General features: G+C 35.1%; 1 protein-coding gene across 1 annotated transcript; it reads right to left on the bottom strand.

Annotated features, from left to right (window-relative positions):
- Positions 1-902: 902 nt before the first annotated feature.
- KLKB1 (kallikrein B1) lies at positions 903-26,191 on the bottom strand. Its single transcript, XM_051966702.1, has 15 exons — positions 26,170-26,191; positions 25,915-26,077; positions 21,976-22,082; positions 20,466-20,625; positions 19,060-19,169; positions 12,357-12,516; positions 11,750-11,856; positions 10,714-10,876; positions 10,116-10,228; positions 9,562-9,730; positions 8,187-8,362; positions 7,329-7,421; positions 3,354-3,493; positions 2,033-2,227; positions 903-1,466 (listed from the first exon to the last, which is right to left on the bottom strand). The coding sequence occupies exons 1-14, from the start codon at positions 26,189-26,191 to the stop codon at positions 2,069-2,071; spliced, it is 1,842 nt and encodes a 613-aa protein (XP_051822662.1). The 3' UTR covers positions 903-1,466; positions 2,033-2,068.
- Between the last annotated feature and the right edge of the window lie 1,748 nt (positions 26,192-27,939).

The following is a 27,939-nucleotide window of genomic DNA, read 5'->3' as shown; positions in this document are numbered from 1 at the left end:
TATACAATGAAGTTATAGCACTATGAGAAGACTTCTGTCCTGAATAGTCTCTGGCCTTGTTATTTCTAGGATTTTATTTTTTGGGGAATGAAAAGGTCCTCATGCAAGGCAACTCTGTTCATGTATAATATTGGAAATAATGCCTATTCTCCAAGTTCCATCATCAATTAGGGAATAAAATGACTGAAGGACAAAAAAAGTATTGGAGGGGATACAAATCAAGTATATTGGTGCATTGTTGATGAATTCATGAATGGCCATTTTGAAAAGTAATTTGTAATTATTTCTGAAAAGTTTTAAACAGCTTCTGCATATTGACACAACTATATAACTGCTAGATCCATATACAAAAAAAAAAAAGATAAAGAAAGAAGAAAAAAGTCTTCTCTCTATACAAAAGTATTTATAGTATTTATTCTGCTTCCTTTACTCTGCAATAGTTCATGTAGGTCTTTCCATATGGACTGATGCAGAGTAAAAGAAGCAGATTTAGAATAATTTATACTATAGCATTAATCTTATGAAAATGAAGCATAAACAGTTTATAAATTTAATAAACTGATAAAGAATGACGAGCAAAATAAGAACAATCTATGCAATAATAGCACCAAAAGTTCTTTTGAAAACACCTTTGAAACCTATAAAAACTCTGATCAAACAACCATTCAGGATTTCAAAGAACCAGTGATATAAGATATTCATCTCCTGATAGAGAGGTGACAAATAGATTCAGAGTGCATTATGAGACACAGATGTTTTGAACACAGTCACAACGATGGAATTTGTTTTTCTTTTTTTGTCCCCCATTGGGGAAGGGGGTGATACAGAAAATAGATTTCTATTCATTAAAAATTAAAACTTTAATTTAAAAAAGGAGGAACAAATAAAAGCACAAACTTGACTACATGCCAAATGTCAGACAGAAATTTATTAGAATGTTTCCAGATTTTTTTGTTTTTTTTAAAAGATTTTAATATACATTGCTTTATGAATCATGTTGAGAGAGAAAAATCAGGACAAAAGGGAAAAAACATAGCATATATTGATTTACATTCAACCTCCATAGTTTTGTTTTGTTTTGTTTTTTCCTGGATGCAGATGGCATTTTCTGTCCAAAGTCTATTGGGATTGCCCTGGATCACTGAACCATTGAGAAGAACCAAGTCTTTCATAGTTGATTTTCACACATTCTTGTTGTTATTGTGTACAATATATTCCTGATTTTGCTTGTTTCATTCAGCATCAGTTTGTGTAAATCTTTCCAGGCCTTTTTAAAATCAGCTTGTTGTTCATTTTTTATAGAAAAATAATATTCTATTACCTTCATATATTACAACTTGGTCAGCCATTACCCAGTTGAGGGGCATCTACTCATTTTCTAATTCTTTGCCACCACAAAAAGAGCTTCTAACATTTTTGCACATGAGAGTCAGAATGTTTCCAAATTAATGCTTGGCACCTATAGCCTATGAAAAGAAGTGTTAATTTGAGTTAATAGGGAAGGATTTAGACAATGTTTTGAAGAACACAGTTATTGCTGACATGGTGACACAAATTTATCACACCAAAACCATGTTGTCTCTGTCTGAGACTTTGGGCAGCTTATATCATAGTCTAGCACAAAAGACACCCCCAGAGACAAAAACAATACAGGAAAATATAAGCACAAATACACAGAACCCCAGATTTCTGGTAGCCACACCTCTCTGCCATAGAAAAGATTCTCACTCTTTCCCTCTTTCAAGGATAATGAGCTCTGTAAGCCAAGAAGCTTTTATGTGTTCTATTCAAGGCAACCCCAATATGGAAGAAAGGACACTGTCCTCATCAGCTGTTCTTATCATACCCAAATAAACCCTAGATGCTTGGCCTTTCTTTCACATTTTGGGGACAGTTAATTCTTAAACATTAGAGACTTTCAAATCTGGTTCGGCTAAACTAAAAGAAGGAAGAGATGGAGCCACTATTCCCAATGGGTTGCTAGATTTGGCAGTCAAGATATTTATAAAAGCCTCTTACAGTCTCTCATTACCCTCCACAAGCAGCCAGTTTCATCAAGGAAAGTTGGTCAGTTTTCCATGATGTGTAAAATCCAGTACAGGTATGCAGTCACTTTGGTATAAACGCCGGGGTGATCCTTTTTAGCACAACCATCTCCCCAGCTGGTGATACCAACTAGTTCCCATGATCCTTTGTTATTACAAAACAAGGGGCCACCTGAATCTCCCTATATCACAGAGTTTGCAAAAACAAAATAGAAAGTGTTTGTAACAGGTATCTACAAAGCCAGTTCATATATGTAAGTTTTTATAGTCAAATACACAAGAACACATATTCAGGTACTCTTTTCTTAAAAACTTATTGGTACTTAACTTGAACTTACAGATAAATGCCAAATCTAATGGACAATATAGATTTCAAAATAACAATATAATTGTGTTACCTCAATAAGAAAATAAATGAAAATTCAAAAGCTTTCACACAATAGGACTGTTATAAGAACCTTTTTCCAAATCTTGTATTTATTATAATACTCCAAAACCTTAAGATAATATGAATTGCCATGTAATTGACAAGTATAACAAACTTTTTCATTTTCTTAATTCCTTTCTTATCCAAAAAAAAATGTATCTGTTCCAGATCTCTAACAATGACAAAGAACTTTAATATCTATATATTCAAATTTAAATATAAATATATTCAAAATTAAATATTCTAATTTAAATTTGAACACAAAATCATAACAGCTTAAATATTATGCAGTTCTAAAGTTCCTAAAATGTTTTGTTTATATATATTCTGTCATTTGATCATACAATGTATGTCTGAGGACTTTGAAACCTATATAATTTCAATATATGCTCTGTTGCTTTTGTAACAAACAGATATAAACAAGTCATACAACTTGATTTTTAATGTGAAAATAAGTTTTGCTTTATAACTTAGGACTTATGTAATCTGGACAGGTCACTCAGTTTGTCTGAACCTCAGTTTTCTTATTTGTATCTTTCAAGCACTCTTTCAGTTCCAGTTCTATACTCCTTCACTTCACATTCTCTCTCCTCTGAGAAGAGAAAGGAAAGAAACAAGTATTTGTTGAGTACTATCCTAATGCTTTACAAGTATCCTCACAAAAACCTCTGTAGATGCTGTTTTTATCTTCATTTACAGGTAGAGAAACTGAAGCACAAGTTAAATGACTTGCCTAAAGTCACACAGCTTGTAAAAGTCTGAGGCAGGTTTGGAACTCAAGTCTTCCTGACTCAGAACTCAGCACTCTATTGCTCCATCTAGTTAGATACTCTTGCTTAGTAGTCCCATTCTGCCAACATTCATATAATAGATTTTCTTACCTTACAAGCATCTTTACCCCCTTCTTTATAGCCGGCACAGATCATCTGATCAGTTATTTTATATTGAACGTATTTTTTCCGGCATTCTTCAGTGGGGACTAGGGGAATTCTGACCTTCTGGAGAGTATTTTGGATTTCCCCTACCAAAATAAAAAGAATATGGACATGTTTATCAAAATTAGAGTGGGAAATCAACGCAAAATTAGAATTTTGAGTTCTCTATTAGAGGCCCTTTGGGCAAAACCTATACATTAAAAGTAGGTAAACCGGGTTTTTGTGGCTTAACTTGTGGTGGCGTCATGCAAGTGATCTAGAAATCTTGTCAGCAGGCATTTATCAAGTACCTATTAAGTGCTAGGCATATAAGCTATATACAATATAAGCAGAAAATAATCAATAAAAGGAAGGCAGTAAAAATCTCCCCTTTTATCTTAGATTTACTTCTTTTTTTGATTTTGTTTTTTCCAATTACATATGAAGATATTTTTAACATTCATTTTTATAAGCTTTTGACTTCTAAATTTTTCTCCTACCTTTTCTCCATTCCCCTACTCTCAAAATGGCAAATAGTCTGATATATACATGTGCAATCCTGTTAAACATATTTCTATATTAGCCATTAGAAAGAACAAGAGGGAAAACCAGGGGAAGAAAAAATGAAAATAGGAAGCTCTGATCTGCATCCAGACTTCATAGTTCTTTCTCTGGATGTAGATGACATTTTTCATCATGAGTCTTCTAGAATTAAGACACTAGTATTAAAGGGGTTTGGAAAAGACTTCATGGAGAAAGTAGGGTTTTAGTTGAACTTGGGAGAAGCCAGCAGAATCAGAAGGTGAACATGAAGAGGGAAAGTGTTCCAGGTACAGATGACAGTAAAAATGCCTGGAGTCAAAGATGAAGTAGAGAAGAAAAGTAGAAATAGCATCAATAGATCATGGACTAAAGCCATGACTTTGCCTCATTAGATAATATTATAGTAAGAATGGTTAGCAAACTACCTCCAACCTCTGGGCCACCATCCTCCTCCTCTTAAACCCACAGTTTAAGATCTACATAGAACTTCAAAATTCATCATTTTTATTTCCTATCTATAATCTCACATTTTAGTTCTTTACTTTTCCCTTTTTTTTTTTTTTTTTTTTTTGGTGGGGAGATTGAGATAATTAGGGTTAAGTGATTTGCCCAGGGTCACACAGCTTAATGATATGTCTGAAGGCAGGTTTGAACTAAGGTTCTCCTGACTGAAGGACCAGATATAGCTCTATCCACCGTACCACTCAGCTGCCCCAATTTTTCTAATTAAAAAAAAAAAACAAAAAACAGTCCTTCAGAAGCAACCTATGTATGGTAGTAAATATTTAACAATTTACTCTTTGGGATGAAGGGTGAAGGGGAAAATGCTCAACATTGTTTAAGTTTTATTTACATCATTACCATTTTCTTCACCACTGCTTTAAATCTAGACAATCAACAAAATAGATAAATCAAGCTCTGATTTGTATTATTTGCCACTTTCCCAGGTATACACTCCCATACTGAAAATCTAACAATCAGCTGTTGTGAGAGCAGTTCAAGTTGACTCCAGCACACCTTTGAATGATATAGTGAGGGGGAGGAAATCCAAAATAAACAAACAAACAAAAATATTTTCTAGCTCTGAAATTTACTGGCTTCAGATACTATGTCTAATACTTAGACCTGTGTAACCTTAACAAATCACTTAAACATTCTGGGCCTTCATTTCCTTACTTATAAAATAGAGGGGTTGGACTAAATTAGAGCCATTAACTGATGAGGGCCACAAGTAGCTCCAAACTCCAGAGAACAGCCCAAATCAGATGCAATTGGGAGCTAGTTAACAAAACAAGTAAAAATATAACATAACCTAGATAATGTTATTGTGTGACTTTCTAAGTCACTATGCAGTCTGCAAAGATCCATTTCTATTTGAATTTGGAGTTCTTCTCTAAAAGTATAATTATAGACCAAAAAGGGGCCTAAGGAGACAACTGGTCCAAACTCCTTATTTATCATCTGAGGAACTAAGGCCCCAGGAGGTTAAATAATTTCCCCCAAATCACAACTGTTTAGAAATATTGAAGTAAATAGGCTTGAAGGGGTTTTTAGTCCTATATGGGTCTAATCTTTTGACAGGAGGTAAATAGCAAATCCTTCCTCTTTCACTGGAAAGTTTAAACATGAGTGTTGAGATGACTCTTTAAAGGAACAATAATTGATTGAATCAGATGTTGTTCTTCAATTGTTTTTGCCTTTTTGTGATCTTATTTGGAGTTTTCTTGTCAAAGATATTAAACTGGTTGCTATTTCCTTCCCTAACTCATTTTACAGATGAGGAAACTGAGGCAGATTTAAGTGACTTGCCCAGGCTCACACAATTTAGTAAGTAACTGAGGCAGTATTTGAACTCAGGAAGATGAATCTTCTTGACCCCAGGCCTGGCATTCTATGCATTATGGCATCCACCTTGCTACTTCCACTGAATCAATATATATTAAACAAACACCTACAGTGTACAAAGACTGCACTGGGGGAGACAGAAAAAAATAATCAGACAGTCTTTGCCTTCATTTAACTCAAAGACTAGTTAAGGAATAAAACATAACTATAATTATAATATGCACTATTGCATGATAATAATAGTAATAGTTAACATTTATATAGTACCTATTATGTGCCAGGTACTATGCTAATCATTCTGTAGATATTGTATTATTTGATCCTCACAACAACAATCCTGGGTGGTAGATGATGCCTCAAATTATTGAGTTTAAAATCAGAGAAGATGATGCATCTCAGGCACTAGGAAGGCACAAAGCTACTCCTTATTCCCACTTTACAGATGAGGAAACTGAGGCAAAGGGAGATGACTTGTTCAGGATCACAAGCTACGAGGTGTCTGGGACTAGACTTAAACTCAATGTTCTTTCCACTATGCCACTCAGTGGATTGGACTGAGACAAGAAGATTTAAGCTTGAAAGAATTCAAGATCCTCTGATATTTACCCTGTGACCATGATAAATTGCCTTTGTATTATCCTCTTCAGCATGGGGAGGAGGGAAGGGAAAGCAACAATAATAACAATAAATACCTATAGTATTTCTTCCCAATCTCTCATCATCTCCCCATCTCTCAGTACTCAATCTTGCAGCTTCAGGCATTTTTTCTGGTTGTCCCCTATGCCTAGAAAACTTCCTCTTGGTTTTGACTCATTGACCTTCCCCACTTTTAAGTCCAGCTACAATCCCATCTTTCTGAAGAAGCCTGTCCCAATTTCTCTTAATTTTAGTGCCTTTCTTTTCTTGATTATTTACTATTTTTCCTGCTTTTAGCTTATTTATACATATTTGTTTGTTTTTGTCTCCTCAATAAATTGTAAGATTCTTAAGGGCAGGGACTGTTTGGCATCTTTTTGTATTCTCAATGCTTAATACAGTGCCTGGTATATAATAAGTGCTTAATAAATATGTATTGACTGGCTACCTTTAGGTTGCTAAAAAATCAAATGATACAGTAAATGTAAAACAACATGAAAACTTTAAAACATTACATTGATTCTGGTAATAATCACATTAAAGAAATTTAAAACAGAGAGGAGAAGGTTGATAAAATTATGAAAAGGGTAAATAACTATTGAAGAAATAGAGAAAGTGTGTCATTGTTGTTGTTTTTTTTCATTTGGACCTGAGATTCCATTAATGTATGCATACAGATGTACATACATACATATTTACACACACACTTAGATACATATATGTATATAATGTTTGAAAGCATTATTCAAACCTAGGTCTTCTGAGCTCAGATCCTCTACCTACTACTCCAAGATGCCTTTCATTTACTTTGGGATTAGGACTCAGTTCCTCTAAATTGCCCCAGATTTTTTTTATTTCTTTAATTTTTATAATGGAGGTTCCCATCTTGAACATTTATTTTTAAGCACCATTCCATACCTTTCTCCTGGGTGAAGCCCCATCCAATTACCCAGCAGTTTGTATAAGTCGTGCCTCTGTCTTCTGAAGGCAAGCAGATAGGTTCTTGAAAAGCTGAATTGTATTTGTTATATTAGAGTTTGATTAGAAAGAAGAAAAATTTCTGATTTTATAGCTATAATATACACACACACACATACATCCCAATGAAATCTCCCCATTTTCTATAAAATACTCAATAATACACTAAAGATGACACCCAATTAATAGGGAATTCATCATCCCAGGGCATTATGGGAATTAGAAATTGCCAAATTCTCTGAGTCCACTCTATCCAGAAGCCTGGAGCTCCAATTTACCATTGAGAAAATTTTTACTTTCTTACTTTTTAAAACTTATTCAGAATATGATGCCCCAAAGCATGCCTCCAAATCAGCCTCTTGCCTTCAATCCAATCTCACTCCAACCAAATGACCTGATACTTAGTTAGACATTGATCTGGCTCATTAGCCTCAATCTGGCTAATGAGCATGGCAGCCTCTTCCTTTAAGTTCAAAACCAAATAACAAGCTGATAAGGTCCTGTGTTTGAGAGCCCCACTCAGGAGTAGCTTTGTGCCTTTCTAGTGCCTGAGATGCATCATCTTCTCTGATTTTAATCTCAATAATTTGAGGCATCATCTATCAGACTAAGAGTTCCAGAAAAAATAATCTCTAGTCTTTTTTTGTAAGAAACAATTTTTTTTTAAATTTCAAAAGGAAACTTGTCTTTCCCCTAGGGAAAGACTGGTGTAAAAGGAGTAATACCTTACGCAAAGTGTTGCAAAATTTAAATCTAGAAAACTCAAATAAATAATTTTGTGATGAACAGTCTACATACCAGTGAACTCTATGGGAGTTTCAAGCTTGATTAAGGCAATATCATGTTTTGTTTCTGAAATTTCGTATTGAGGATGGATAAAAACCTTTTCAATCCTGGAGAAAGGTGTATTTGCCTGTATTTCCGACTGATTTAAAATGCCAGTATAAATTCTCCAAATATCAGGTGATGATAAGCTAGAGGTAGAAAAAAATCTTCAGAAAAATTCAAACTCTGATATGTTTTTTTTCTTTCTTCCTTTGTTGCCACCCTACTAATCAACCCCTGCCACCAGTTTAAAAAATCAGGAAAACAAAAAACAACTGATTTTTTCTGCATCATGTTTTTGGTTCTCTATTTCTACATATATATATATATATATATATATATATATATATATATATATATATATATAATCTCATTTGATCATATCTTCTACAGTTAGCTTTTCCCAATCTCTCAATTCTAGTTCCTTCCCCCCCTTTAATTATTTCCTATTTATCCTGAATATAGTTTGTATATATTTGTTTGCTTGTTGTCATCACCATTATATTGAGTTCCTTAGTACAAGATCTGTCTTTTGCCTTGTTTTATATCTACGGAATTTACCTTATCCTTAATAAATGTTTACTGATTAACTAATTGACTGATTCTCTGATTCTCATAGCAACCCAGCAACCCAGCAAGATAGGAGCTAAATTATTATCTCCCTTTTATATTTAAGAAAATTGAGGCTGAAAGTGGCTAAGAGATTTGCCCAGTGTCAGTTAGTGATAGTAAGGCAGAATTTGAACCCAGATCTGTCCTCAAGTCCAGAGTTAGAACTACTGAACAACATACCTAGTAAAAGTATTTAAATATATATGAGATTATAGCATGTTTATTGCAAACTGATAAAAAAAAAAAACTTTGCTTCTCTTCACAGATTACTCTTATGAAGATGTCTGAGGCTGTACTCTAAAGGCAGTTGTTAATGTTGAAAACGCTAACATCCACTGTAGGAAAATTATGTTGTCCCTGTATTCATTGAAATTGCCTTTGCTTGTATAATTTTCACTTACACAGATTGGTCCTCATTCCTTTCTTCCTTCTCTCCCAATTAGTCCATATTAATGAGCCTGCTATATGCACGTGAAATACAAATAAGTACGGCAAGGTATCTTCACCTTGGTGCACATTTAAAGAACAGCAGAAAGCATGAAGAAAAAGAATGAAGGAAAATAATCCCCCACCATGGGGATTAAAACAATACCAACATGGTGATACTGAAATTTGTCCCATTGTTCTTTCTCCTTCTATTATAATCTAAACAGACAGACAGACACACACACACACACACACACACACACACACACACACACACAGATGAAGAGAAATAGAGAGAGCCAGTACTCACTCATCAAAGCAATGAGCAGCTGTTAAGATCCACTGTTTCCCAATGATTGAGCCTCCACATACATGACTCTGTGTTTGCAGTTTAACTTGTAAGGAAGCTTGCCATGGCCACTCATTTGGAGAAGATTCAATGCCTCCAACAATCCTGGTTTTTTGTGTCTCTGGGCAGACTACAAAGAATTATAATGACAATCAGAAATGGCATGCATGTAACATTTCCATAGGGTGGAAAGTTAGGAAGCATTTTGTCTACATTATCTCATCTGAGACTGACAACAAATCAGATAGATGGAACAAGTCTAACCATTGTTATTTTATAGATAAGTAAAACTGGGGTTTAGAGAGATGGTTACACAATTTAGGAACTTGGAATTGGACGCAAATCTTCTAATGGTGAGATATGCTGAAGTCAGTGACTAGAAATAAGCAATAAACAAGAGAATCTTCACTTTCAAGGTAATTCAAAAATAATGGACACAAAAGACAGATATTATTTGAATTATAATATAACAGGGTATCTCATTACACTTAGAAACAAAAGTGAAACCTACTTACCAAAGTTGCTTAGCTTTTTACACAATCTTAAAGTATAGCCAGAGATACTTTCTGTCCCATATATTATTCTACTTGGGGAACCATCTGAAGATATTTTTAAGGAACATTTACACCTAGAAAGACATATAGAAAAAAAAGGAAGGAAGGCAGGAAAGAAAGAAAGAAAGAAAGAAAGAAAGAAAGAAAGAAAGAAAGAAAGAAAGAAAGAAAGAAAGAAAGAAAGAAAGAAAGAAAGAAAGAAAGAAAGAAAGAAGGAAGGAAGAAGGAAGGAAGGAAGGAAGGAAGGAGGAAAGGAAGGAAGGAAGGAAGGAAGGAAGGAAGGAAGGAAGGAGGGAAAGAAGGAGGGAAAGAAGGAGGGAAGAGAGGGAAGGAAGGAGGGAAGGAAGGAGGAAAGGAAGAAAGAAAGGAGGGAAGGAAGGAAGGAAGGAAGGAGGAAAGGAAGGAAGAAAGGAAGGAGGAAAGGAGGAAGGAAGGAAAAAAAAGAAAAAGGAGAGGAAGGAAGGAAAGAAATGTTTTTTTAAAGATCTAGTCTTTCTACAATTGGCAAATATCTTCAATAATTTTGTTAACTAGTTTTCAAAAGTAAAATTGATTGTACTTGTCTTCCTTGCATTCTCCTTGGTGGGGTGTATATGTGAAAAACTGACAGCGGATTTTACTGGTACACTTTTCTTGACAAGCCTGAGCATCTTGAACATAGACAACTTCCAACACCTCCCCTTCAAAGTCCATGCCAGAATACATTCGGATAGGGCACAGATCTGTATTGGTCCCAAACATGAAAGATGGAAAATGCACACACAAATAATAACAGCTAGCATTTATATATCACTTTAGGGTTCACAAATATTTTACATATATCCTATTTTGTCCTCGGAACAACCCTGGAAGGTAAAAAGCTATTATTAGCCAAATGAAGAAACTAAGGCAGAGGACAGTTAAGTGACTCACTAAGAGTTATATAGCTAATAAGGATCTGAAGCAAGATTTGACCCAGGTCTTCCTGATTCCACATCCAGCATTCTATCCACTGCACCATCTAACTGTCTAAATATACAAGTATGACTTTGCTTTCATCCTACTATTATTCTCTTCCTCCTCCCCATCCCCCTTTCTCCCCAGTCTCTCTCTCTCTCTGTCTGTCTCTCAACACTGAAAATTTAGTTAATCTGACCAGGGCCACCTGGCCAGAGGCAGAACTTGAACCCAAGCCTTCCTGATTCTGAAGCTACCTCTCTATCCATTAGGCCATACTATTTATTTTGCACATGAGATATCAAAATTAAGTGACTTGTCATTATTAATTGATTGCTAAGTATTCAAGGAAGGGGTGGAACATAGTGGACAGAGACAGGGAGTGGAATGGAAGCACGAAGAACTGAGTTCAAATCCTTTTTCAGATATTTATGAACTGTGAGGATTTAAATAGCCCTCAACATCTCCATGCCTCAATTCCTCATTCATAAAATGAAAGACCCTTTCTAACTTTTAATATCTGATCCTACACCCAAGTCTTATTTACAAGATCAGCCCCAGTCCACTCTACCATGGCTAGAATAGCCTTGGCAATACTATCCAATCTGACTCCTTCATCTAAGGCTCAACAGTCGTTTCTTATTATTGTACCACATTACCCTGACAATCTCTGCAGTTCAGAAAACTATATCCTGACATGGCATTGTCTTGTGGTATTTCAGAGCTTGGTTTTCCATTGTCTGATGTCTTCAGAAAACACATATTTCTAAAAGCAAATTGAAAAAAGCATGAGAAACACTAGTAGGAAAGTGGGAAAGCTTCTGAAATTGAACACTTCTTCAAGAACAGAGGGATCATTATTATTTCGTTTTTACAAATTCTGACTGAGGGCACTTCAAGGACTAAAATTTTATAATATTGACAGAAGATAAATACACTTTAGTCTTGGTTTCATATAAAGGCTTTGCTGAAATAATTGGAATTGGGAGAAGAGAAATCAGAGACTTTGTTTGGAGCAATACTGACCCCTTATCCTAACTAAGCCTCCAACATGTTCTCTTGCTCAAAGTGTATTGTTGTAGAAAATTTTTGATCCAAGCCTGTGATTTCATCAGAGTATATTATACTCAAGGTATAATAACTCCCTCCCAATGTGGGCTAGAAAGTTGCCTGGAGCATTGAAAACTAAGTTCTTTGAAAGAGACTAGACTTCTAAAATGTGAAATAAAAAATTAGTTATGAAATGACAGCCAAAATCGCATATACCTTTGTGATTCTATATGCCATGTATTTGTATAGAATGTAAAAAATAAGCAATTTGGATGATAGGTGCAAATAGTACGGCATATGAAATGATCTGGAGCAATCACTCTGCCAAGATCTTTACCAGAAAATGACATATCTTGAAAAATATCCATTGTGCAACCTGTGAAGACAGAGAAATCATTTACTACTCAGAATTCCACATACTATGTTTCATGATACCAGTCTTCTCTTTTTTTTTTTTTAATAACTTTTTATTGACAGAACCCATACTAGGGTAATTTTTTCCAGCATTATCCCTTGCCCTCACTTCTGTTCCGATTTTTCCCCTCCCTCCCTCCACCCCCTCCCTCAGATGGCAAGCAGTCCTTTCCATGTTAAATAGGTTACAGTATATCCTAGATACAATATATGTGTACAGAACGGAACAGTTCTCTTGCACAGGGAGAATTGGATTCAGAAGGCAGAAATAACCCGGGAAGAAAAACAAAAATACAAGCAGTTTATATTCATTTCCCAGTGTTCTTTCTTTGGGTATAGCTGCTTCTGTCCATCCTTGATCAATTGAAACTGAATTAGCTCTTTTTATCAAAGAGATCCACTTCCATCAGAATACATCCTCAAACAGTATCGTTGTTGAGGTATATAATGATCTCCTGGTTCTGCTCATTTCACTTAGCATAAGTTCATTTAAGTCTTGCCAAGCCTCTCTGTATTCATCCTGCTGGTCATTCCTTACAGAGCAATAATATTCCATAACGTTCATATACCACAATTTACTCAACCATTCTCCAGTTGATGGGCATCCATTCATTTTCCAGCTTCTAGCCACTACAAACAGGGCTGCCCCAAACATTTTGGCACATACAGGTCCCTTTCCCTTCTTTAGTATCTCTTTGGGGTATAAGCCCAATAGAAACACTGCTGGATCACAAGGTATGCACAGTTTGATAACTTTTTGAGCAAAGTTCCAAATTGCTCTCCAGAATGGCTGGATGGGTTCACAATTCCATCAACAATGATGATACCAGTCTTCTCCCCTTCCCTACCCTAAATCATCCAAACCCCAGCCTCTTTCCCAGACTCTGACCTCCATTTCTGCTGAAGGGAGCTCAGATTTCTACATTTCACTTTGATTCTTCCCAGTGGTGGGAATCCAGTCCCTTCCAGGCTCTCCACCCTGAGCAGCAGACTCTGCTGCATCCTAAAGATTCATGGATCTTGACATTCATCCTGTATCTTTAAAACCTTTGGTCCTTCTCATCAACCCTGCTGATGTACGCTCCTGTATGTGTTTTCCTGTCTAATTAGAGGGTAAATTCTTTCAGAACAGCAACTGTCTTCTCTTTCTCTTTACATTCCCAGAACCTTAGCACAATACTTAGTACATCCTGAACACTTAATAAATGCCTTTTAATTCATTAATTCATAACTAATAACATTAACATTGGATTGGATTCAGATCTGGATGTATTATTATTCAAAAGAATAAAGTAAGTTAATATATGTCAACTGCTCCTTTGAAGCTCTATTCTCATAGGATCAGATACTTGGCTAGAAATAATGGTACATATCTGGAATTCCAGCTTCTGGGAAAGTTGAATCTGGCAGATCTCTTGACCTCAGAAATTCTGAACTACAGTAGACTAGACATATATGAATGTCCACATTAAGTTTGGCATTGATTGAGTCCCTGAGCAAGGAAGCCTCCAGATTGCATAAAGGAGCAAACTGATTCAGGTTGGCAGCAGAGAAGTTTCAAGGTTTTGTGCTAATCAGAAGTGAACACAGGTTGTGAATAACTCCTATATTTCTAGCTTGAGCAAGAGAAGAGATCTAGTCTTCAAAAAAATCAGATCTAGAGTAAGAAAAGACTAAAGAGGCAATGAAGTCTAAGCCTCTCAGTTTACACATAAGGAAACTGAGAGGCAGGCAAGTGAAATGACTTGCCCAATGTCCTAACAATGACCACCTGTCCTATACTCAGTTGTCTTTTGTATTAGTCAATTAGATACGTGAGAATGTGGACTATTATTTATGTTGAACTATTTTTCTACAACTACTTGTGATTCTTCACTGACTTCTTCCTTTAGTATCTTATCATGATGTGAATATAGCCCACTTCTATTTCCATAAAAGCCAGGATCTGCCAATTTCTACTAACCTGAAAAGGCTTCAAGTCTGGGTCAGACTACTTAAATTCAGAGATTCAGATTGTTAACAGAAAATTATCCATTAGCTGATAAATTTTTTAGGGACAGTAACTCTTAAAAGTCTACTAAATAAGTTATCCAATGTACATTGGTGGGAAAAATTACCCACAGTGATGAAGTCATAGATTTTTAAAGTATCATATAACTTATTAGGAACATATGTAATAAGATAAGATACCAAAGTGGCATGTTGGATTGAGCACTGACTTAGAGTTAGAATCCTGTTCAGACACTTTCTATCTCATTCTGGGCAAGTTACTTAGCTTTTCTCCATGTTTATTTTTCCATCTGCAAAAAGGGATAATAATAACACCTATCTTTCAGGATTCTTTGCCAGGAACAATTTATATAATACATTACATAAAGTGCTTATGTATTTCATAAAGTACTTCATAAAGGTTAATTATTATTTCCATAGTCCCTTATACCTGTAAAGTTCTGTGACTTTTAGGGCTTTATGATACTCAACAAAGAGAAGTATACAATAAATACCAAAGAGTTTATAGAGCCTGAAATAAGCAAATAAAGATTAGATAAGGAGAAAGTTCACTGATTATCACTTTTATTAAACTTACTTGTTAATTCCCTTTTTACCTATTTCTAGTTACCTTACAAATCCTAATAACCTGTATGCAATTTACAATAGTAATGTGAGAGTTAAATCATTGATAATAATGATGTTTTCTCACAGAAAAAAAAATACCAACTGATTGTGCATAGCTTAAATGCCAGAGACTTAACCCCCATCAAATCCCCAAAGAGTTATATGGACAGCCTAATTTGAGAAGATTCTTTTTTATTTGTAATCCCAGTGCTTGACACATAATAAGCCTTTAGAATAAGGGCTTGCTTGCTGGTCAATTCAGCAAATATTTATAAATGTCTTTTATGTTTAAGTCTTTTCAACAAACTCTTTTAAGTCCTACTAGGCATTGTGCTTTGTGTTAGGTGTATTTGCATTACTGGCAGTGCAAACCGTAGCAATGCTCTTGTGCCCACCTTCATGAAGCTTAAAATTAAGGAAGGAAGCTAGAGCATAGGAATAATGAATTACTTAGAACACAAATTATGAAAAAAAAAAAAGGGATAAAGAGGTCAAAAGAGTTATAAATACAACGATAAGAAGGAGGTTTACTTCTGAATGCAAAAAACATCAGAGTTAGTCTGGGGATTATTCCAAGCGCAGGGAAGGAGAGAAGCAGATGAGAAAGTATAAAAGGAACAGGGATTGTCTAATCTGGCTGAAACCTAGGATTTCTACAGGAGAGTAATGGGAAATACAACTAGAAAGCTAATGTGGGACCATAGAATAATCTTTTAATATCAGCCTTGAGAGTTTTTTGTTTTATTTTGTAGGCAGTATAGAGCTAATCCAAAGTTTTTGAAGAGGAAAATGACATGGTAGGAGATTGATTCTTTTCCACCTCAAAGATCTATCTTCTGGGTCCTAGCAAAATATTAATCTGTCAGCAACATGCAGGATGAACTGGAGTGAAAGAGAGACTGGGAGTGGAAAGGAAGGGAAATCAAAGAGAAATTCTTGTATTAATTCATTTAAGGGTTTATAAAGATTGAACTAATATAGTGTGGTGGGAATGACAATGATGTGGGAGATTTTGTAGGCCACAGAAATGACATTAGTGCCTAGACAAAGAAGAGAGAAGGAGGCATTGGATGAGATTTCAAGCTTGAAATCTCAATTTCAATTTCAAGCTTGAGTGACTTTTGGTTATCAACTCTACAAACAGATACATGGAAATCTGGAAGTATAGTAAGATAATGAGTTCAGTTTGGAACATACCAAGTTTAAAGCACTTGCAAAATAAGACCTGGAAGAACATAGGAGATAATTGAGCACCTAGGTCTGAAAGTTAGGAGAAAGGCCATGATTAAGATAAAGATTCAGGAAGTAGACTATAAAGGGAAAGAGTATATAATAAAAGAAGGCTAAAGACAGGAATTCAGGAGCCATCAACTTTTGTTTTATCTAGAAAGAAAAAGAACCAGTGAAAAAGACAGAAAGCCTTCCTAATTGCTTGATTTGATTAGCTTTTTAAAGTTCTATCTTACTTGAGATTTCTGCATCATATGATACCATTGACCACCTCAATTGTCTTGAGAAGCTCTTTTATCTTCTGGATTTCCTGATAAAGCCATACCTAAGAGTTTTTTGTTGGAAGAGGCAGACCAACAATGTAGATGAAGATCAGTGGCTGCACTGAACCTTTGAAGATTTTAGCAAAGAAATCTTCATGATCTAGCATGAGGATGCTAAAGGAAGTTAGGAGAGAAAGATGATTGAGTTAGCTTTAGACACGTTGAGTTAAGGTTGTCTATAGGATTTCAAACTCAAATTATCCAAAAGGTTGTGGAAGATGTAAGTCTGGAAGTTAGAAGCAAGGTTAGGTGAGATTGAATAAATAGATCTAAGAAATATCAGCATAAAAATTATTGAAAATATGGTGCTAATCAGATGACCAAGCAAGAGAGTAAAAATAGATAAAAGAAGAAAGCTCAGGTTGAATACCTGGGGGAATACCCACAGTAAGTGGGCATGACCAGGATGAAAGTCCAGAGGAGACTTGAGAAGGATCAGTTGGATGGGTAATAAGAGAATGAGGAAATAGTAGCATCACGAAAATATAGAGAGGAGCAGAAGGGAAGAGTGATCAACAGTGTCAAAAGTTGCAAAGTCAGGAAAGATGAAGTCTGAGCAAAGGCCATTAGACTTGACAATTAAGAGATTGTTAGTAACTCTGAAAAGAGTGCAGTTTCAATTGAAGGATGATATCAGAATGAGGCACTGAAGTAAGCCCTAAGTAGATGATTATGTTAAGTTATACAATTTGTCTAACTTAAGATAGAAAGTTGAAGAAGGAAGCCTGTAAGCAGTCATTAGTTAGCTCTTTAGATCATAGATTTTCAATGGTTTTCAATCCTAACATGAATTAAAAGTCAGTCTAAAAGATTCTATTCTCTCATATCTCTCTCAAAAATCTCCATTCAAATGGATATTTCAAGGACAGTCCTAAAATCAATCAATCAACAAGCATTTTTAACTACCTACTATGTGCCAGATACTGAGTTGAAGGATATGAATACAAGGGCAAAAGATGAAGCAGAGAATGAGGTGATAAATAAGGGATGCAGAAAGTCCCCTGACAAAACTAATTTATCTATTATCCTATCTGAAGTCCTTGTCCTTTCTCAATTCCCAGTCACATATAAGGACTCAATGAAAACAATCCTGTGAAAGCACCAGAAGAGGAAAAGCCATAAGAAATGCCCATCACTCTCACTCTCATGCTACATCTCAGTCCTTTTGTTCCATATTGCTCTCTCTGTATGCTCCAACATAACCTTCGAGACTTCCCCTTCTAAAACTATCCTTGGCCCTATGAATTTTAGACCTCAATCTATTCCCCTCCTCATGATTTAATCTTTTCTTAAAAACAAACTAATAAATAAACAAACAGCCTGGCTCCCCAAGTTGAGTTGGCCTGTGTTTATGAGCAGTATCTAGTAATCAATCCTTCCTTCTGTCTACTACAGAAAATAGAGTATACTAAATGAACTCTTCTTACTGACAGCTGCTTCTTCAGATTCTATGACCTCCCCTTCCTCATCCTAACATCAGCCCTAGTTAACCTCTTGCATCCCAGATTCCTTTGAGGTACAGTATCAGTATCAATCCTTAAAAGAAACTATATGGTACAAAGGAATGAAGGTTGCATGAGGATTAGAGTTCAACTGTAGAGAGCCAGAACTCTGGAGAAGTATACTTGAAACAAGATGTTAACTCAGAGGAACTGATGAGACAATGGCTCTCTAGTTTACATATATACTTAGTACTCAGTATGGTGATGTAATGGTTCCCTAAGTTCACACATAATTAATAGGCTATAATGATGTAAGTACAATAAGGTATAGAAGAGCCAACAAGGACTGGAAGAGAGACATTCCATCTCCCACCATCCTGGTGGCTCTTCCTGCCTCCTGCATTCCTCCACTAAGACCAAGGCCCATCTGAAAGCTAGGCCAGCCCCAGGAGAAGGAGACAGACTGTGAAGGAGATAATAAAGACTTTGGACTTTATTTCTGACTAGTCTTGTGGTAATTATTCTGCTGAAACTAAGGCCCATTCAGAAGACCTCTAAAAAACTAGCCCAAACATTACATTCAGCTACTGGCTTTGCTACTTAATTACCTGTGTAATCTTAGGTAAATTAATTTTATCTCTCTGGAACTCAGTTTTCTTGATTATAAAATTAGTGGATTCGACTAGATGATTCCTGAAGTCTCTTACAGAGATCTAAATCTAGCATAATACTGAAGACCTATTTCCATTTGTCAACAATATCAGAATTTGTAATAATCCATCATCACTCACTGGGCAAAGGAAGTTTTGACAGTGGGCAGGAAATTGTGAGAACATCCCAGGAAATTTTGTTTTCTACACAAGATTTTGTATAGAATGGTTAATACATAATTACCTATATCAGAAAGTCCACAGGGCTTCAGAGAGAATCCTGACAGCACACCATCCAACATCTTGATAGCGGTGGGGCTCCCTGACTGGCTATGCTTCAGCAGACATGTATTTCTGAGCAAGAGGGAAAGAAAGCTTATTGATGATGTTGCTTCACTTTTATTCTTTACCTTCTGAATGTTGTCACAGATGAAGTAAGCTACATTCATCGTTGCAACTAATACTTCTACCTGTAACATAGTTTGATCCCCTCCCTTGATAAATCTCCATAGAAAATTATAGTAACAACCATCATAGCAAGAAGATAATCACGGCAATAAAACCATGAGAGATGAAGCATTTGGAAACTATAACATGAGTAAAATAGTGGAAAGAACCAAGGAATAGATAAAATAGGAACAGGTTTGGATTCAGGTCTCACCTTTGCACACATAGTTGAATGATCATGTCCAAAGTTGGACTGCTAAGTGACAGTTAAAACTATATGCACTGATACCATACTCATATTCTTTTAGCAATATTACCATATCTGGAACATTGCCTTGACCAAAGCATGTGCTTATTTTGGAAGAGAAGGGGAAAAATCATCTTTTGTATCTGAAAGGATCTTTAGCTGAGACTCAAGACCCTTGGGTTTGAGTCTTGGCTCCAATACATAATAGATGAGAAGTTTTAGGAAACTGACTTTACTCTGGTACACTTCAGTTTTTCCATCTGTCAAGTGGAATAATACATATTGCTATGAGAAACAACTGAGACAACAAAATATTTTGCAGGGATAAAGTAGATAAACCCTTTGAAGGTTTGTTCTCCTTGGAGGACTTATTCAGTATTTGTCTTTATTGTTGTTTTATTGTTTCCCAATTCCTCCTTCATGTTAGTCAACTATGTTGTCTATATCTTGTTTGTTCATAGTAGTTTGCATATTATTTTTCTCTTTGGGTTGTAAGCTTCTTGAGAACAGGGACAATATTCTTTAACTTTTGTTTCTACAGCACTTAGCAGATGCTTGTTAATTTGTCTTGTCTTGATTTAACCCTTTTGAATTTTCCATCCAGTATGGTATATCAAGCCCGACAACTATAACATAATTATAAAATGAACATTCCTTGGACACAAGGAAACTGGAATGCTTTAAGTCTCAGCAATGAACATGCTTGACCATTTAGCTTGGACACTTTTGAAAATATAAAGTTTCTTTCTATGCTGTTATCCATTTCACTGAACTGTTCTGTCTCCCCTGGGACTTCTCATTGGGACTTAGCCCCATTCATAAAGAGAGCTGCTATTTCAAGAATACTAAGAATAAAAGTGAAATTGGAAAGCTCTTCATTTGCATTTAAAAAAAGAGTTAGTTGAGACTTAAATTAGAATCCTTAGGGGGGTCTTTAAGGAAGATTTTTTGCTCACCGAAACTCTGGTCTGTGGAATGTCTGTGTGGCATATGTGTAAAACTGGCAAAGAGCGTGGTTTGTACATTGTTTTTTACATTCTTCAACAGTGTTCACCTTGGTTATATTTAAATTCACCCCTCTCATATCAAGTCCTTCATATGTTTCCTTGTTACAAGCTGTAGAAACATAATAAACAGAACTAATATGATTTCTTAACTGGAATAATGTAACCCCCTTATGTGATAGTCCTGAAAGAAGCATTTCATCTTTAACTTCACCATTAGAAAAAATGTCTTTTTTATTTTATTTTCAATTCATGGAATAAAATAAGAATTGTCTTAACACAGTGCAATAAAAAGATGATTACCCATGAAACTTCAAATCTACCATGTACAACTTGTTATTTCCTCCAAATATACAACAAGGTTATTATATACATTGTTTTTTTCTCTTTTTCTCTCTGCCTCCCCTAAAGATGGCTATTAGACATAAATAGGGATATATAAACATATAAGTATATATAAACATATATATATACACACAAAGAATATACACACATACATTATATAAATACACACATAAAATTATTCTAATACATCTATTTATCAAGTTCTTTCTCTAGCTGCAGATAGCATCATTCTTCATATGCTCTTTGTAGTTAATTTGTATATTTAAAACCTCCACACAATCTGGTTATATTTGAAATTTTCATTATTAATTGCATAAATCTAAGTTGATCACTTCCTCATCTCTAAAATGGGGGAAGCAGTTATGTTATAGTATAAGAGTTATCAGAATCAGGAAGTTCTAGGCTTAAGAACAAGGTCTAAAATTGGATGTCTGATCTATAGTTAGACACCTATTCATCAGTGTCATCCCAATGGTTTTGGATGCATAAAACAATATCTCAAACATAGTCAGTTCTCAACTAATGTCACTATATCATTAGTCCCCACAGAGAATTCCCAGAGAATCATCTGCTATTTATAGGAAGTAGAAGAAAAGAAATCCAAACAACATGTGATGTTTTACCCACTGGCAGAATTTTCCTCATAGAATACCTCCTTTTCCTTTCCTTTGCAGAGTTGGGAGTCTACAGGTAAAGAATATTAGGTATTGAACTCCTTTTGCCCTTTTTATATTGTCAGAGCTTTGCACAGTGCCTGGAAATTAGTGAGTAGAAAACAAATATTTCTTGTCTGAATTAATATCACAGGTAATATTATTTTTTTTGACATGCTGATTTTTCTTGTTTTTAAATTCTTTATTATAAAGAATGGCAGAGATAGAGAGGAAATATAGACAACCTTATAACAAATAATATCACAAAATCTATTCAAAAGAAAAAAAGTCTTTTCCACAAATGGAGAGAGAGACAGACAGAGAGAGAGATAAAGACAGAGACAGAGACGGGGTAGTGGAAGGGGGGTGGGGCGGGGGGAAGGCGGTCAAAGAAAAGGAAAAGCAAGGAAAAGTATTTTATGACTTAGTTACACCAACTGAAACTTAAGAAAACCACAACTTACCACGATTTTGATAAATACATTGTTTTAAAGAATGCCCAGAAATTGCATTTGTCCTAGTCATTCTTGAAAGAGTTCCAGTAGGACTGTCTTTTAAGTAGCAGCCAAACCTGGGGGAAAAGAGAGTATCACTTAATGAAAATGGATAAGTATGTAAACAAATATTTTATAATTATATAAATTATTATATCTATATATAGATATTTAAAATTACTAACTCATCTATACCTAATATATTTTTAGAAATTTATTTTATTTTTAATTTATTTTATTTAAAACAAGGATTTTCACAACAAAATATAATTTTAAAATGTATAAAATAACTATAATGAACAATAATACATTCTAAATATTGTTTTTTTCTTTACATTCTTTGCATTTAGACCAATAATTGACACTTAGAAAGTACTTGATAAATAAATGTCAATCAATTAATTCTATAATTGTACATTTGTTTTATATGCTGTCTCCTTCATTAGATTGTAAGTTCCTTGAGAGCATGGCCAGTTTGTTGCCTCATTTTGTATTTTCAGCACTTAACATTGTGTCTGTGACATAGTATGTATTTAATAAATGTTTACTGATAAGTTGAATGATTAATTAGTGGTACAATACAAATTGCCATCTAAGATGGGGAAAACACAAAATCTTTCCTGACTGAGAGGATAGAAAAAGACCTTAACTAACTTGTTTCAAGACTTTCAAATATATATAATTTTATCACTTTGGGCTTTCCATCTACAGACCACAACCCCTCTGGGAAAAGTGGGGGAAAGATCTTAATTAGAGTCTAAAATTCTAGGTGGGAAAATCAGAGGTTAATGAAATAAATTTGACCATCCAATATAAAATTTGAGTAGGCAGCAAGAATAGCAAAAGCTAATTGTGAAAATTTGAATCTTATATGTGCTTCTAGTTGGAAGGAAAAAAAAAAAAAAAAGCATTACCTTGTGACCAGTTGACAAATGATAGATCCTCTCTGAGCTTAAAAGGCCCAGTTCCCAAACTCCAAACACACACTTTAGCCCTGCTAAATTCTAATTGTTTCCACATTCCAAAGATCTACAAGAACTTGCATCTCATTGGCATAGACTTCAAAAACCTAGAGTCATCTCAAAGCCATAATGAGTCATCTGAATAGCACTTGAGTGGGGGAACTCCTATTATTCTTCCCCATTTAATTACTTATTTATAAGTTATTAAACATATAATTTAGGACTGGGATTAAAACTGAGACTTCACTGGTATAAGAAGCTTCTTCTAGCCATGCAAGCTCACTCCTTTTTTGTAATGTATATGAAGTTTTCTAGAATTACTTAAAAGACTTGTTCAGAATCATTCAACTGGAATGTGTCAGAAGCCATTCTTAAACCCAAGTATTTCTGACTCTGCAATCAATTTTCTGTCCATAACACTGTGCTGCTTTTCTTATGAATATTTGTCAGTTATTGTCAAAAATGCATCTACTAAAGTCTTAGGCTGAGATTTCATAATGGCATGGAGATAATCTGAGCACTCAACGGCTTTTTCGCACTGAAGGATGCTTACTTCTTCTGTACCTTTTTCCAGCATTTGACATCATTGAGCACCCTCTTCTTCTACATATTCTCTATTCTCTAAATTTTTTGTGACATTATTCTCTTCCCAACTATATTCCCACTTCTTTTGCCTTTGCTGAATCTTCCTCCAATGTCATGCCTAGTAACCGTGGGTAGTCTAAATCTTATGTCCTCTTCTCTTCTCCTTTTATTCTATTCTGCTTAGTAATCTCTCATCTGTCCTTATGGGTTCATTATCAGTTCTATGTAGATGATTTTCATATGTGTATATCCAGCCTCATCTTTCTCTGAGCACCAGCACAAATTCTTTTTGAGTATCTTGAGCTGGTTGTCCTGTAGACATCTCAAGCGCAACATGTTCAAAACATCACATCAAATGCTCATTTCTTCTCTACTTCCCTATTCCTATTAAGGATATCACTATTCTCCCATTATTCCAGAATGATGCTCAGCAGCTCATTCACACTCACCACCACTCCACTATCATTCACAAGATCTAGTTCAACATGTTCTCATTTCAATCTTCACAATATATCTCATATAAGTCTCCTTTTCTGGACTCACATTGCTGCCACGTTCATCATCTTTTTCATAGACTACTACAAAAGCCTGATTGATTCCTCTGTCTCATACAAGATTACTTTCTTACTCAACAAATTCCAGGGGCACCCTATTATCTCCTAGATCAAATCTAAAATCCTTTGTTTGGCAAGTAATATCTTTATCAACCTATGTCCTCCTTACTCTTCCAGTCTCCTTACACTTAATTCCCACAGACTCTACAATCCAGCAATACTGGTCTTTATGCTGTTCCATGATTCCTTCTCTCTCATCTTTGTGTCCTTTTTTTTTTTTTAATTGAATTTTCAATTCGAATGATTTCCTTTTTGGATTTTCTGGTTTTTCCTTTGAGACTCAATTTATATTTTCTCTTTTTCTAAGGTGTTCCATCACCTTTTTAGGTACCACCCACATATAAAATTCTAGTGCCTTTCTTACAGAATTACCTTCCATTTACTCTACATATACTATATATGTAAAATTTTGAACACATTAGTCATCCACTTCCCCATTAGAATGTGAGCTCCTAATAGGCGGGACCATTCTTGTTTGTGTATTTGTTTTGCCTTTCTTTGAATATCCAGAGCTTAAGGTAGTGCCTGACATTAATTCGGATGTGACCAAACTTTAAGAAGATAAGCAATCAATAAGCCTTTATTAAATGTCTACCTAGTGCTAGATACTTGGTACAAAAGGTCGAAAATGAAAAATCCCCAGAAGCCATCTGGCTAACTTCCTCATTCGACAGATGAGGATATTGAGGCACAGAGATATAAAGTGATTTGCCCATGGCCAGGTGGCTAGTAAATGTTTGAAGCAGGAACAGAATGGAGGTCTTCCTGTTTCTGAGTCCAGCATTCTGTCCACTGAGCCTGTTCTGGGAACTTTGCTGAGATCTTAGTCAATATGATCTAATTTCTATCCTCAAACATTTGCCGCCTAGTTAGGAGTGGGGGTGAGGGAGAAGGCAAGAGTGAACTGCCTGTCATATACAAAAATGATGCTACTCTATTCCTGGTGATGGGACATCTATTTTGAGTTTTTGTTCAATAGTTACAATAGGTTACAATGAAAATCTGTATTCCATTTTACCATAGTATAATCTTATATACTGCTTGTAATCCACCTAGTTAAGATTGAAAAATATTTATGAAATGGATGGCCAGAGATTAAGATACAATCTGAAGCTGAAACCAAATCACACTCAGAGCTAACAGAAATGAATATGGACAGCCTATGATCTTGGATCAGTCTTTTTTTCATGTTGGGCCCTCGCTTTTGTCATCTATAAATGAAGGAGGTTTCCTAAGATTCCCTACCCCAGCTCTAAATTCTAAGACCTTGGCCTCTTTCAATCTAACTGGCTCAGGTACCTTGGAATAGAGGAAAGGGCATTGGATCTCCAGTATTAATATCTGGCTCAAATACCATTTCTGATACTCCCTTCCCTTGTAACTTCAACTAAGATATTTAGGTTCAGCGTTGTAGAGCAGGAAGGAAAGTTAGAAATTCCTTCTCTTTTTGTAGATAAGGAAACTTAGGCAGATAAAGGTTAAGTGACTTGCCTAGATCACACAGCTAGTACCTGTCTAGAGTAAAATTTGAACTCAAGTCTCAAGACCATCACTCTATCACTGAATTATTTATCTAAACTTCCCTGGGACTCAGTTTCCTCATATATAAAATGAGGTTTTATGATCTTATCTCTTAAGGTGTACAAAGAACTTACAAACAATTATTGTTATTATGATGTATTATTATGTGAGAACTGGGGCATGGGGGGAGGAAACAATTTCTCTGATAATAAATTCCAAGCCTTTACCTTTTGTTTTCATCATTAATAGAGTTTGCAGGTAGAAAACTAAACAGTATACACCTGGGATGGAAGGTGCACACTTTCTGGCAGTGCTCAGCAGTTGGGGTGTATACCGCATCCACGTCTCCTCCTTTAAAGAAGGTGTTTTCATAAAACCAAGTCACACAATCTGTAATAGAATCAGAGGAGAATGTTGATCTGGTGAAGCTAGTAAGAGATATGCTCGAGTGCCTTCTTACTTACTTTTTCCCTCAACATTACCACCTTCCCCCACCCTCTGCATTTTGAGCAATTCCCTTCTCCCACACTCCCATTAAGATATATCTCTAATTTCCTAGATAGAATGAAATCCTTAAGCAATAAAGTGAAGCAAGAGATACTGCATGAGCCCCAGAGTCAGAAAGACTTCAATTCAAATATGGACTCAGAACCTACCAGGTGGGTGATCTTGGCCCAATCATTTTATCTCTGTTAGCCCCTATAAAATGATAGGTTATAATAATGGTACCTACTTCCCAGAATTATTGTGAAGATCAAATTTATAAATCCTGTTTGTATATAATTATATTACACATAAGTATATATTTAGATATAATATATGAAATATAAATATATATATGCATTTAAATCATTACAAATTATATTTGTAAAGCATCTGACAGCTATTTATTACTATTATATTAATTATCTGACTTTCAACCCTTTGTTCAGACTTAACTGCCCTTCATAATAATTAGGATTAATATAATGCTTTTTTTAATACATAATATCTCATTTAATCCTCATAACAACCCTAGAAAGTTGATGCTTTCACTATCAGATAAGGAAACCTGAGGCTGATAAATTCAGAGACTTGCCTAGGATTATACAGCTCTGAGTGACTGAGGAGCAGCTAAAAGGTACCATAGTGCATAAAGTGCTCAGTCTGGATTGAGGAAGTCTGTTCCTCCTGAGTTCAAATCTAACCTCAGACATCGCTATGTGACACTAGGAAAGTCAATTAACCCTGTTTACCTTAATTTTCTCATTTGTAAAAATGAGCTGGAGAAGAAATGGTAAATCACCAGTAGTATCTCCATCAACAAAACCCCAAATGGGGTCATGAACAGTTGGACACAACTGAAAATGACTGAACAAGTTCCTGAGGCAGGAACTGAATGGAGAACTTCTTGTCCCCAGGTTCAATCTGGCCCTGTGCCATGTTCTCTGAACTTATCATTTTTCTCCTCATCTTCATATCTTTTCATCTTGCCTAGAATGCACTTCCTTCTCATCTTCACTTCAAAATCCTCAACTTCCTTTAAAGTTCAGTTGAGGTACTACCTCCAGGGAAAGTCTTTCTTAATCCTCCTAGTTATTAGTGTACTGGTGGTAAATGTTTAACAACCAGCCCTCCAAAAGAAAAAAATATACATACATATATATATAAACACATATATGTAAATATATGCAATATATACTTTTAAATTGAATCTGCTTTATTAACATTTTCTCCATTACTTTGTTAATTCTAATCAATCATTAAAAAAAAAATCATCTTGATTTATAGTATTTGTCAGTTTCTGAGATCTGAAAACTTACTACAAAAATTTAACAATCAGCCCTAATGCCTCCAGTTTACCTATGAATGTTCTCTATCCTTTCAAATTATCTTGAATTTACTTACTGGAAAATATATTATTTACTGGTGCCTCTCTTCTATATACCCAGTAAAATATATAACTTTTTACAGGATGAAGACTATTCAGTTTTTGTCTTTGTACTCCCAGTGTCTAATATGTTCACCAAACAAATGACAATAATAGGAACTTAAACAAGTGATTATTGAATTAGATAAAATGATCCCAGTTATCTTTAATCCTCCTAGATATGATAAATGAGTAAAACCAGAAAATTTCCCTTTACCTAATTCGGTTTGATGACAAGTCCCCATTTGTCAGGAATCACCTATTTAACTAAAACTTGCTAAGTATGAGTCATGATTTCCCACAGAGCCTTAAGAAACTGAATAAGGGATGGAGATAGAAATAT

This window comes from Antechinus flavipes, chromosome 6 (genome assembly GCF_016432865.1).
Source record: "Antechinus flavipes isolate AdamAnt ecotype Samford, QLD, Australia chromosome 6, AdamAnt_v2, whole genome shotgun sequence".
In the NCBI taxonomy this organism is placed as follows: Eukaryota; Metazoa; Chordata; class Mammalia; order Dasyuromorphia; family Dasyuridae; genus Antechinus; species Antechinus flavipes.
This window is presented reverse-complemented; position numbering and strand designations above follow the sequence as displayed.